Source organism: Pagrus major, chromosome 16 (assembly GCF_040436345.1).
Source record: "Pagrus major chromosome 16, Pma_NU_1.0".
NCBI classification, from domain to species: domain Eukaryota; kingdom Metazoa; phylum Chordata; class Actinopteri; order Spariformes; family Sparidae; genus Pagrus; species Pagrus major.
In genome coordinates this window covers 14,569,935-14,583,102 of record NC_133230.1, presented here as the reverse complement: position 1 = coordinate 14,583,102, position 13,168 = coordinate 14,569,935, and the positions used below count along the sequence as shown (strand labels likewise).

Sequence of the window (13,168 nt, the reverse complement as noted above, 5' to 3'; positions counted from 1 at the left end):
GGGGGGGCGGGGCTTGGCCGATGACGCGGCACGTTCATATACGTCGGTGGTCGTCATCGGGAAACATGTCGGCATCTGAGACAACGACAAAGGTAGCAAACCCACTGCAACGCAAAAAAAATGCACGATAACGGAATTCACGTCCGTTTAACCACTTGTAAACGCGTTAGCCGACATAGCAAAAACATGCAAATTAAGCTGCAGGCTGCCATAATTCAAAATGTCCTTGTTGGTCGATTATTAGAGCTCTTTGTTGCAAGCTGTGCTACATTGCTAGCCACGTTAGCCTGTGACAATTTTGTGTCAACTAGCTAACATTAATTACTCTAATATTGTTAAGTGTTTCAATTATTTCCTGTATTGCTTTCTGCTTCATATCACTGCGCAGCCATCTTTCTTGTGTTGCTTTTATCGCGCTAGGCGATTGGAAGTTTGGACCAGTTTTCAAAGCTAAATCAGCTAAACTCTCCTTTTCACACTGTGATTATGATGAAATAACGTTAATCCAGGTGAGAATAGATTATTGTAAGCAGTCAGTGTTTTAAATCTACGTTGCTTTTTTTATCGTAAGGACTATTGTTAGCTGAAAGGTCTTGCTTTGGTTTGTTTAAAAGGCATGAATGAGTTGATTGACCGATGGCGGCACGTGACGTAACATCAGAGAAGATCAGCCATTGGTTGAGAGGTTTATTTTGGAGTGGAGAACCCGGAAGTTAGTCACGCAACTGCACTAAAAACTGATTTCTGGCTGTTATAAACACGTCAACAGACGTTACTGATCGGATGCTAGTTTAACTTAAGTTTATTGACACAAAACTATTTAGTGCATGTGTCTGGTGACTGGATATATTGTCATTTAAACTAGGCGAGTTACCACATTATATCTAATGTGACCATTCACATGTTAATAACATCATCAATAGGAGGTCACTAATACGGATTTATACTGGAAAACAAATGAAAAAATGTCTAGTGGCATCCACCCGTTCACACCCAAAATGACTACATACATAGAAATGACGCTGTATCAGAGCCAAAGTAGTACATTTTTAAATTGTATTTACTTGGCAATCGGACACAAAAAACAAAGAAATTGACTATCAGAATAGCAAAAAATGCTGAATATCAGCTCCAGATAATCAGTCTGTTCCTAGTATCAACTTTGTTTCCTTGGGAATCCTGGCTAGTATGTTGTTGGTTACTGTTTTGCTTAAAAGACTAATGCTAATCTGTAACCAGATGGTTTCATTGTAGAATCAGTGGACAGCTCTGGTTTGAGATTAAAAAATGACCACAAACAAGAGTTATCCCTTATTATTCACACACTAGTTATCCATTGAAATCCTGTTAGGTTTGATAAAATGTTGCATTACTACTTGAAAAGCCAGTTGATACTGAAACTGCAGTAGATGAATGACTCCTTACTGGTGTAACACATATTTTAGCGCAAGAAGTGCAGGTTTTCATTGGTATATTGTTTAATATACCTATGAAAGCAGGTGTGTTTAACATGTACTAGATTTTTGGTGTGTGAATGTGTCCAGGTATACTTCTACATTTCTTCGGATTCATTCTCAAAACATAGTAGAAGATTATAGTTGATCATGTAACAACTCCAACTATAGTTAAATTGTTACACATGTATTGTAACTGCAATAACATGAACATATATAGTTGTCTCTCATCTTGAACATCAGTTGCTTTTTAAAAAGACAGAATATTCTCATGATTTTTCCTGCCATGTGTTGTTTCTCTGCCAGGAGCCTCTTGAAGGAAATGACTCAGAAACACCAGCAGAGTCATTGGCTGGACCAAGTCATGTGAAAGAAGGTATGTCTGTTGGGAGATCTGTGCATTTTCAGAAGATGCATCAACAGAATTCATGTATGAGTTTTGTCAGTGGTACTTCTAAAAACTCACGGAGAACTCTAAACTTTCAGATAATGCAGCGTCCACCTCAGCTGCTGTTGCCCAGAAGACGGAGCCAATGGGTGGTATGCCATCGATGTTGTCATCTCAGCAGCCTGGAAAGGACGCTTCCAGAGCTGGAGAGGAGGATGAGACGTGGTCGCCTTCCTCCTCTCCAAACAAACCTACTGCAGGTGAGACTCAGATCCAGTCAGCTTTCGGTGATGTTACCGAAATGGTGGCTCTTTGTTCGAGTTATTTGATCCGTCTCAAATTTTACAAGTTGTTGATCCGGTCGTACTTGGTTTAATGACATTTAACTGCTCATGTATTTTAGAGTTTTGTGTAATTTCGAAATTTCCTGGAGACTTTGCTTATGTTTCTTGAAACCTCATAGGTTTTTCTTGTGTTAAACTAAATGTGATGCTAATTATTTATTACGTTTTTAAGGAATTTTCTCTTTGCTCTCACCTTCCTCTTACAGGACATGCAGCAAAGTCCCTTCCATCAATGTCCGCCTCTTCGTTGTCCTCCTCTCCTTCTACGTCTTCATCGTTGTCCCCTGGCCGAGCAAAGATGAGTGTTTCTGGGCCTGGTAGCAGTAAATCCGTCCATGCCCCTGCTCCTTCCTCTTCTTCATCGTCTTCCTCGTCCTCTTCCTCTTCCTCCTCTGCCACGGCCTCCTCGTCTCCCTCTGTCTCTCCTGCCCCACCTAAGATCCACCGGGCTCGCAAGACCATGAACAGGCCTCCACCAGGGCAGGTGAGTGTTTCCATTTGGTATGAGGAAAAGCAAATGTGTAATGCTCTTGAAAGTGTTTTATGAAATGTCAAACATCTTCCATCCACTGACAGAACACACACAGTTTAGCAGTTTTTCAGTTGTTTGTTGTAACCTTGAGTCACTCACTGTGTTTGTTTGACAGATGAGCCACGCAGAGACACCTTCAGGATCCTCTGCCTGCCTTTCCCCCGACTCTGAAACAGGTTAGTTACTCACAAGCACTAATGTTTCCTGTGTAAAATGATCAAATTTCTACTATTTAAAAAAAGAGTTGGAGAGTCTTAAAAACTCACTGTGTTTTGGTTTATGCTCCCAATAGTTGCAAAAAGGAGAAAACTGGATCATTCATCTAACAACAGAGCACCTGCAAAGTCAGAGAACGTTCCAGACAACGCTCAAACTGTGGTAAGATTATGTTTTTGCAGGTATATATTTGAAACTTTTATCGTGCTTAGACCGCTACAAGTCATGGGCCATCTAGTTCCATTATATTCAAAAGAAGGCAGACACCTCACACCAAAACAATCTATGTAAAAATATGTATTTTTGTCTTCGAGCTGAACTGTCCCTCTAATATTATTCATTGCAAATGTCTTTCCTGAGCTCAGGAAGAAACCTTATTCCATAAAAAGGTGGAGTCTGTCACAAAAACCTCACCAGAGAAAAACAACAGCAGTTTGGGGAGGTCGGAGGAGGAAAAAACTCTAATTTCCAGTCCGTCCATCCGAGATTCGGAAAAGGTGCGATGCTCAGATTTATTTATTGTTCATTAAAAGTGAACACTCATTGTCAACAAATGCACATATTATTTAGAACAATGCAATAGCATGTTCATCATGTAATATTTCTATTGTTAAACTGTAAAACTTTTATTTCTTTTATAGTTTGAAGATGGTGGAGCAGAAGCAAGGCAGCACACTAAAGACATAGAGGGGTCAGTGAACATGTCAGATCATGTGAGTGATTCTATCTATCTTACAAGCTTCATAATTACTTTGTGATGTACTTAAAGATACACTAATCTCTCTCTACAGACACTGTTTACATCTTTAGATGTCACTCTGGTAAACTTAAACAAATGCATGAAACTCAAATATGATTGGTGTATTGTTTTTTTACACTTGACAGATTTTTATATTCTGATATTTCTTCCTTGCAGAGTTCAGAGTCTGAAACACAGAGAGCCGGACAGAGTAGAAACGAAAGCGAGGAGTCGTCAAACACAGCCGACGTGGTGGAGACGGTCGGAGGTGAGTGATGTTACCTGCTTGGTTTTCTAAAACTTGTCTCCCATAACGATGTACAACGCTGAATCATGTTAGATGTAGTTTATCAAGAGAAAAGTCTCTTTATTGTCAATAAATTAATCAAAATTTTGCAATAGTTCACCCCCTTCACCATGACTCACCTACATGATCACTGGTTATCTTGTGCGTTCATGCATTTCCTACACTCTGAGCGATAAAATGCAAAACAACTTCTTTTTGGCATCCATGTTGCTCATTCCGACGTGACCTGCATGAACATACCGAAGTCGGAAGAATGACTTCCCAACTCGGAAAATTGAACCATCTGAGGAGCATGTGAATGCAGCATAAGCCATTTGCGGTCAGATAGTGCCAAGTCACATAATAAGCTCAATGAAGATCAGCTGTGTCTAATTAAGGTGTGAAAAGTCTCCTCCCTTACTTTTGCCAGTTTTCTGCCAAAAAAGTCATGAAGAGAAAGAAACACTCCCAACAAATTCGAGATGAGATAATTAAAGAGTACCAATCAGGAAATGGATACAAGAAAATCTCCAAAGCGCTGAATGTCTCTGCGAGTACAGTCAGGGCAATCATCAAAAAATGGAAACAAAACGGTTCAGGTCTAAATCTGCAGAGAGACGACTGTTGTCAGAAGCTGGGTGTGGGGGAGAGAACCAGAGGGCCTGTGATACACGGAAGCAAGAATTTGCAGAAGGAATCTCAGTGTCTGCGCAGCCCAACAGAGTTGGAACATTTTTGCAAAGCAGAATGGAAACAAAATACAGTTTTCACTTGTGCAAAGCTGATACAAACCTGTCCACAAATTCTCAAAGCTGTAATTGCTGCCAAAGGTACGGCTACTAACTGTTGAATCGAATGGGGCAATTTGTTTGTCGAGACTTTAATGTATATTTTTCTGTTGATAGGTGACAAAAGTGCTTTTTATTGTTACTGCATCAAAGCATTTCTACCTCGCTAACAGCATCATTTTCTAGCATGTATCTCATGTAATGCTTCCTCAGCAGGAAGGACGACTGAGTACACAGAGGTTCCTCTGGGCGCTCTGGACATCGCTGCTGCTGACAGTTTGACACTTTCTCCTCATCATGGTACGTTCATTACTGTTTAAAAATTACTTAAAAGATGATTTGATTATCAAAAGAAGTACATTTTTGTTTAAACGATCGACTGATCTTTTCAGGTATGATATAAATAACACATTTTTAGGGTTGAATATTTTAGGGTCAATAAATAAGTCTGTAGATAATCTCCTTCAATCTGAAATGGACAGTTGCCTCAAAATAATCAAATCTGTCCTCTGCAGAAGGAAGCGATGCAGGAGACACGGAGCGGCTGGAGGAGCTTCCTCTGTGCAGCTGCAGGATGGAGGCTCCTCGAGTGGACAGCACCAGCCACCGCGTCAGCAGACAGTGTATGGCCACTGAGAGCATCAACGGAGAGGTTTGTGTTGACTCTGCAGGAGCTCTCCATCTGTGTGAATCATGTGATATATTAATGGGTATTTACAGGTAATCATAACGATGATGATTTAGCTTTGTATATCTGATATGTTTCGATTTATGTTTCTTGTAGATTTGGGTAGCAGGACAGTGTGTGTGTGGGTGATAACAGATAACTTTCCTTGAAGCCACATCTCTAACTCCCGTCTCTCCTGCACTGTTTGCCAGCTGAGGGCTTGCACCAATCGGACAATAAAAGGGGAGACGATGCGGCCGTCGAGTCGGGTTCCCCTCATGGTTCTCTGTGACGTCCATCGATCACACATGGTCAAACACCACTGCTGTCCTGGGTGTGGATACTTCTGCATAGCAGTGAGTATTGATAATATTTCTTTCCTCTTCTTACTTTCTTTTCTTTCTCCTCCTCAAATCCAGCTTTCTTCTACCCTTACTACCCGATATCTTACTTTCATCTCTTTTCTTCTACTTTTTTTGTCCTCCTTGATATCCTATATTCTCCTCCCCTTTCTCTTCCTTGATATGATACTTTCTTCTCATCCTCCTCTTCTATTACCTGCTGTGTTTTCCTCTCCTTCTTGATCTTGCTGGCCTCTCCTTTCTCCTCCTCTCTATCCTCCTTTCTTCTCTTCTTTCTCCTCCTTGATATCGAACTTTCTCCTACTATTTCTCCTCCTTGTTATCCTGCGTTCTCCTACACAATATTTGACTTTTTCTCCCCCTTTTCCTCCTTTTATATCCTACTTTCTTCTCATCTTTCTCCTCATCTATACCCTGCCCTCTCTCCCTCTTTCTCTTCCTTTAAATCCACCCTTCTTTTTCTCTTTCAGGGCACGTTTCTCGAGTGCTGCCCAGACCAGCGCATCGCTCACCGCTTCCATCGCGGGTGTGTGACAGTGCTGGGCGGAGGGCGCAGCAGAGGGAACGACGGCGGCATGCTCTTTTGTCCACATTGTGGTGAAGATGCCTCCGAGGCCCAGGAGGTCACCATCCCCTCCTTCAGCTCGGCTACAGCCTCCGCAACCACCGTTGTCACGATGTCAGCCTCCTCCACCACCACCCCGTCTCTGCCGCCCTCCGCCCCCACGGCACCCTCGCTTACGGCCTCAACAGGAGGGATGAAGGACGGGAAGATGCCCGAAAGACCTGTCAGGTAAAATTGGATGACATACAAGAGAAATATTATCAACCCATTTTCTTGTTTTCTTACCTGTGCTCTTCTTCACTCCCTCCTCCAGCGCTCGTATGCGTAGTAACGGTTTGGTAACGGTGGCAGTGGAGCAACAGCAGCAGCCCACGCAGCCTGTAGCCTCTGCAGCGACCGCAACCACCATCCCCCCAGCAGAGGAGGGAGTGGACAGCGTGGGGCCCTCGCTCTGCATGCCAAATGGGAAACCCGTCAGCCCCAGCGCACTACCACCGGGGCCCAGCAGGGCGGCGCTGCAGAAGGCCATTCTTACGCAGGACACTGAGAGGTTGGAGTTCAGATTTAGATAATATTTTCAGTAACAGTAGATATGAGGAGTAAAATGTGGACAAGAAACAAAAATCAAGAGTTTGTATAGAGTCTTTAAAGTCTGTAATTTTAATCATTATGTTTTAAGAATATGTTTGAATTTAAATTTCTCCTTTTAAAAATGCTTTTTTTTTTCCCCTCATGTTAGCCGAAGCGTTGTATCTTGTTGTCATGTTACAGCCTCGTTACATTTATCTTTTAATGTCCTTGCATTTATTTTTCTTAATGGTATCGAAAAGATATCAAATATCATGTTTGCTGTAGCTTTCAGCTGAGAAGAGGACTTCAAAATATTTAGATCAAATTGTTGTTTTTACTTGGCAGAAAGAAGAAACTGAGGTTCCACCCCCGCCAGCTCTATCCTGCTGCCAAACAAGGAGAGGTGCAGAGAGTTCTGCTCATGCTGAGTGAGTGACTAAAATACTTTTTCATTTGTGAACAAGTATTGTCTGTACAATTTTATAAAGACAAAAGCTTCATGATAGGTCTTATTTTACCCATACTGTCTGGGTTTGATCACACGTTAAATTCTTTAACGTATATCTTCTTAATGAGAGGTGTTGATCATTTGTACACTTCCTGTTGGCTGCTGATCCCAAGAGCTCCCTGTGAATCTGTGCAGATTTGTGTGTTAAAACTTTGTGTCTGTGTATCACAGTGGAGGGCATAGATCCAACGTACCAGCCTGACTCTCAGAACAGGCGCTCTGCTCTTCACGCTGCAGCTCAGAGAGGTCTGCTGGAAATCTGCTACATGCTCATACAGGTGAGAAAATTAAAACAAGCTGCAGCTTAAAACACAGCGCTCATCGTTCATCTTGGCTGTTAATATCATCTCCTAGTTTTGTGCCTGCGATTAAAGATGATATTTGATTGTACTCCGACAGGCTGGTGCTAAAGTGGACGCCCAGGACAAAGACATGAGGACACCCCTGTTGGAAGCGATCATCAACAATCACATTGAAGTGGCTCACTACCTGATCCAGAACGGCGCCTGTGTCTATCATATTGTGAGTGTCTGTTTGTGCTTAAAATGGAACAGAAATGTGAACTTTCAGGGGTTTTGGTTGATTGATTTCAGTCTGTGTTTGTCTTAAGGAGGAGGATGGATATACTGGCCTCCACCACGCAGCCAAACTGGGAAACCTGGAAATTTTGAACATGCTTCTGGAAACAGGGCAGGTTGATGTAAATGCACAGGTAAAGAAAGAGCCTGAATGTTTGTATTATATGGCCATCAAATGACCTTTTTTCTTTTTATTTACATTAATTCCTTTATACGACTTTTTGCATTGCCCTGACAAGATTTTGCTTTTAACGTTAATAAATACTTCCATTTGTCAACCATGTTGATGTGAAAAAACAGTCAAGAAATCCCTGTTTTGTCTGTACATACAATCCTCTTCCACATTATCTAACCAGTTATGAGACAAAATCATTAATTGGACCAACATTTTTAGTCCTAGGATAATAATAATTATGCATACCTGTGTGGAAACTGATCAAAATAAATCTGCTACTTCAGGTTAAAGTCATGCCAAAACCAATCACTATACATCCTCAGATATTTATGCTATAGATAAATCTAGCACTGGCACTGAGTAGAGTGCATACCTCCGCCAAGGCCCAACAGTACCCTTTTGTATTTGCTCATAGATACCAGCCACCTAAATTTGGCTGATTTTTTTTCATCATAATTATCATTCATTATTCCCTGAGAAATTAATGAAAATGTGGAAAAACACCCAAGTAAGAAAAAAAAAGTTAATGGGGGCTATTCTGGGCTGAGACCCATCCCTTATAATCCCTTATCGACCAAGCAACCAACAAATGGACATGGGTGAAAACATAACCTCCTAACTCTTATTCTTACGTTGGTTGGTTTCAGGACAGCGGGGGCTGGACGCCGATCATCTGGGCTGCAGAGCACAAACATGTAACGGTCATAAAAGCGCTGCTGAACAGAGGAGCTGATGTCACCATTAATGATAAAGTAAGTTCCTACTAGCGAAAACAAAGTTTGTAGAATGTGTTGCATGAAAAAAGTGTCTTTCTCTAGCAGCCTGTCTTCCTGTTGTCTTGTAGCATGTGGTAACAGAGACAAAACGAATGCAGTTGAAAGAAAATATTTCAGGTTATTACTTTAAACAGTCCCCTCTTTCCCTGCAGGAGCTGAACGTGTGTCTCCACTGGGCGGCGTATGCAGGGAGCGTGGATATAGCCGAGCTGGTGTTGAACGCTGGCTGCTCCCTCGCCTCAGTGAACATGCACGGAGACACGCCGCTCCACATTGCCTCCAGAGAGGGCTACCTGGAATGTGTCACGTGAGTCAAACGCAAGCTGTAGCCACATCTAATCCATCTCGTCCACCGCTTGCTCATTGGTCTAAGTTTTCCACAAATGCTAACAACAAATTCTGCATACTTTTCATGATGCCATTTCACCAAAATGTAAACAAATGCAGGCTAAGAAATTGTGCTCAAGTTGTAGCCCACAAACTTGCACAGTTGTGTGAGGGATGATGTAGATTTTTCTCTTTCTCCTGCAGGTTGTTCCTGTCCAGAGGTGCAGACATTGACATCATGAACAGGGAAGGAGACACGCCCCTCACCCTCGCACGGCCCGACACGCCGGTGTGGGTTGCTCTCCAGATCAACAGGAAGCTGAGAAGGGGAATAACCAATCGCATGCTTCGGACTGAGAGAATCATCTGCAGGTAGGAGTCTTCATGTGACCTGTTATTCTTCTCCAGGTGTTTTTCTGATGTGTAGCTGATTCAAGTCCCCGCTTCATGTTCCAGTGACGTTGCGCAGGGCTATGAGAACGTACCGATCCCCTGTGTGAATGCAGTGGATGACGAGGGCTGTCCATCAGACTACAAATATGTTTCAGAAAACTGTGAAACTTCAGCAATGAACATAGACCGCAATATTACACACTTACAGGTAAAATGATAATACAGCTTTCATTTTAACTACATTATTTTCTTTCTGTGACACAAACGCACACGTGTGATATTATCCGCAATAAAGAATACATCTGATGCCTTCAATTATCTTAATTCAGCACTGTGGCTGCACTGACGACTGCTCGTCTAGTAACTGCCTCTGTGGACAGCTCAGTATCCGCTGCTGGTATGACAAGGTAAATGGAAATGTTGTTTTACTTCATTAATCTGCTTAGAAAAAAAATACCTGAAACAGAAATTGGCCAGCTTTTGAGATTTTCTTTCTCATGGGATAAATAAATATCCATATCATCTGCAATTATAAGCAGAAATTTTAATGAGGTTTTGGAGGTCAGTGAGATCCATGGGGCCTTTGACAAAGAGTTGTATGTTACAGGAGAAACGAAAGAAGTGAAACTAAAATCAACTTGTTTTATAATTTTTCAGGACCAGCGGCTGCTCCAGGAGTTCAACAAAATTGAGCCTCCGCTTATATTTGAGTGCAACATGGCGTGTTCCTGTTACCGAACGTGCAAGAACAGAGTCGTACAGGCAGGAATCAAGTGAGAATATTAAGTATAACTCATCTGACATAATATTTCTCAACCACATGAAGCTTTTTAACTTACTATTAAATGACCAAACCTACAAATTGGATCACGTGATAAATCAAACCATCTGTAAAATCATAATGTCCTATTTACCCCATCAGAGTTCGTCTTCAGCTCTACAGGACAGAGAAGATGGGCTGGGGAGTCCGAGCTCTGCAGGATATTCCACAGGGAAGCTTCATCTGCGAGTAAGAGACACCTGCTCAACGGGAGAACGACAGGTTGTTTCCATGTGAGAAGTCACAGGTTAGAAATGAAGCTTCTTTCTGTCCACACAGATATGTCGGGGAGCTGATCTCTGACGCAGAGGCAGATGTTCGAGAAGACGACTCCTACCTGTTTGACCTGGACAACAAGGTGAACCTTTTTATGAAGAGTGTATTTATGAAGTGTTTGAAAGAGAGAGCACGTTTATCATCTGTGTGAATAGTGATGGGTTTCCAAGACGATGCATGTTCTTCCTCTTGTGTTTTCTCTGAAGGACGGGGAGGTGTATTGTATCGACGCCCGCTACTATGGCAACATCAGCCGCTTCATCAACCACCTGTGTGACCCAAACCTCATCCCAGTACGTGTGTTCATGCTGCACCAGGACCTGAGATTCCCCCGCATCGCCTTCTTCAGCTCCAGAGACATCCTCAGCGGACAAGAGCTGGGGTGAGTGAGATGTTTACGATCACCTCTTTCTTGCTTTCTTGCTTTCTTTCTGTCTATCTGTATTTTTCCTGTCTGTATTTCTGTAATTCTTTCTGTCGGTCTGTATTTCTTTTTCTTTCTGTATTTCTTTTTCTTTCTGTCTGCCTGAAGCTCCATTAAGACCTCCACGAAAAACTTGACCAACCTTTGTCTGTGTCTCTAGATTCGACTATGGAGACCGCTTCTGGGACATCAAGAGCAAGTATTTCACCTGTCAGTGTGGATCAGAGAAATGTAAGCACTCGGCCGAGGCCATCGCCTTGGAGCAGAGCAGATTGGCTCGACTGGAGGCTTGTCCAGAGTCGGGAGCCGACTGTGGGATGAGCCTGATGGGAAACTCTTAAAAACACTCACACAGCGGGCCTTTGGATCAACTTCATCCATTTCACACACGTACATCGGCAGTCGAAATACATCTTGACGGTTTTATCATGTTAAAATTTCTGTCTTTGATGCATGGTGCTGTTTTTTTCTACTTGAAATGCTCTTTTTCTTTACAAACTTGCCACCTTGAAGTCGATCATCATGGAAAGAGGACATGGGCCTTAACATATCTTTTAGCCTGTGTGATTCTGTACATACAGTATGTTTACTGTACATCAAGATGTCCTTTTGCCTTGACACATGAAGCTTGTGCATTAGGAGTCTGCCATCATGTAACTGTCATAAATCTGTTTTTTCTGTCGTGCCAACAAAAGCAATGCATTTTTACACAGTACAGTAATGGGTCGACCATTAAAAAGCCCATACTGGACATAACAAGGACCTGATGGATAGTGTTGTTCTAGGATGATTGTGTTAGCTTTATTTTCTTTATTTTTGTACGCATTACTTTCTTTATCACTCTTAAGTGTAATAAATTAGCTCATGAGTTGATCTTTGGGCTCTTGTATTCAGAGTGTCATTCTTCTCCTTGTTAAAGCTGGTTTAAAACATGATGTGATGGACAGATGTCGTCCAGAAGATGTGTGAAAACAGGTTTTTGTCCCTAACAAACAGCCAAACATTTTTATTGCCTCATAAAGTTACCTCATCCTTTGTGATTTAGTTTGTATACACAGTATCTAGATTATCTGGTTTTTCTCATCCAGTCTGTTGCCTGATGGTGTGTTAATAGTGTCCACTGGAGGCATTTACAGGCCACGATGCAAAACAAGAGAGATGCTGCACTGGGCACAATCAGAGATTAAATAAAACAAAGATGTCCCACTCTGTTAATAATTGCCAGTCTACGTGTCAAATTAAGAATATGGACAGGAAAATTACAAAGACGATGATGATGACAACAGTACCCACATATCTGTAGTCAATAAAACATTGATGCATTAATGTGCACGTTACTTGCAGCTGCTAGCTGACTTAACCTAAAACAACATACAATAACTTATTAGTTGATTTCTAACTCTGTTTACTATTTTATATATTACTTATTTGTAAAGCATTTTGTGACAATATATTTGAAAGATGCTTTATAATTAAAGTTATTATTTTGTATTATTCTGTCTAGAAAGTAACTAGTAATTAAAGTTATTAAACAAGTGTAATGGTGTAAAAAACACTATATTTGCCTCTAAAATGTAGTGAAGTAGATATAAGAGGAAACATAAAATAAATTCAAAAATAATTCAGTAAAAGCACCTAAAAATGTTTTACGTATATATATTACTTGAGTAAATGTACTTTATTACATTTCACCATCGGTCTTTTTCCTTTCATTCGCACATAATTCACATGATGTAAAAACAGACAATAATAATAGATTGTATCTTTTTGTGTGGTAAAACTACAGGATGAGTACAAAAAAAAAAAAAAGTTCATAGAATCAGTTGAGGAGTGATGCCTCTGTCCAATAAACAATCTTCGATGGAGGTGCGCATCCCTCAGCAGGTGCGCTCGTGACGTCACTGCCTAGTAACGAGTGTCAGGAAGAAAAAAAAAAGATTTCCTAACTTAGTGACCGAGTGAGTGCGCTCAGACACGGAG

General features: G+C 41.5%; 1 protein-coding gene across 6 annotated transcripts; it reads left to right on the top strand.

The window, feature by feature from the left end:
• The first annotated feature begins 33 nt into the window (after nt 1-33).
• On the top strand, nt 34-12,077 carry ehmt2 (euchromatic histone-lysine N-methyltransferase 2). 6 transcript variants are annotated; one of them, XM_073484249.1, is made up of 28 exons: nt 34-92; nt 1,761-1,830; nt 1,941-2,102; nt 2,393-2,670; nt 2,834-2,894; nt 3,011-3,096; nt 3,300-3,431; nt 3,576-3,647; nt 3,851-3,941; nt 4,964-5,047; nt 5,263-5,399; nt 5,627-5,770; nt 6,247-6,569; nt 6,655-6,891; nt 7,257-7,339; nt 7,591-7,697; nt 7,819-7,941; nt 8,030-8,131; nt 8,820-8,924; nt 9,101-9,255; nt 9,480-9,647; nt 9,732-9,876; nt 9,998-10,075; nt 10,326-10,441; nt 10,591-10,677; nt 10,768-10,846; nt 10,971-11,146; nt 11,349-12,077. In XM_073484249.1, the coding sequence occupies exons 1-28, from the start codon at nt 66-68 to the stop codon at nt 11,527-11,529; spliced, it is 3,609 nt and encodes a 1,202-aa protein (XP_073340350.1). In that variant the 5' UTR covers nt 34-65; the 3' UTR covers nt 11,530-12,077. The 6 variants fall into 6 exon arrangements, with proteins under 6 accessions (XP_073340350.1, XP_073340348.1, XP_073340349.1 ...); XM_073484247.1 differs by having other exon boundaries at nt 9,083-9,255; XM_073484248.1 differs by having other exon boundaries at nt 4,961-5,047.
• The last annotated feature ends 1,091 nt before the right edge of the window (nt 12,078-13,168 follow it).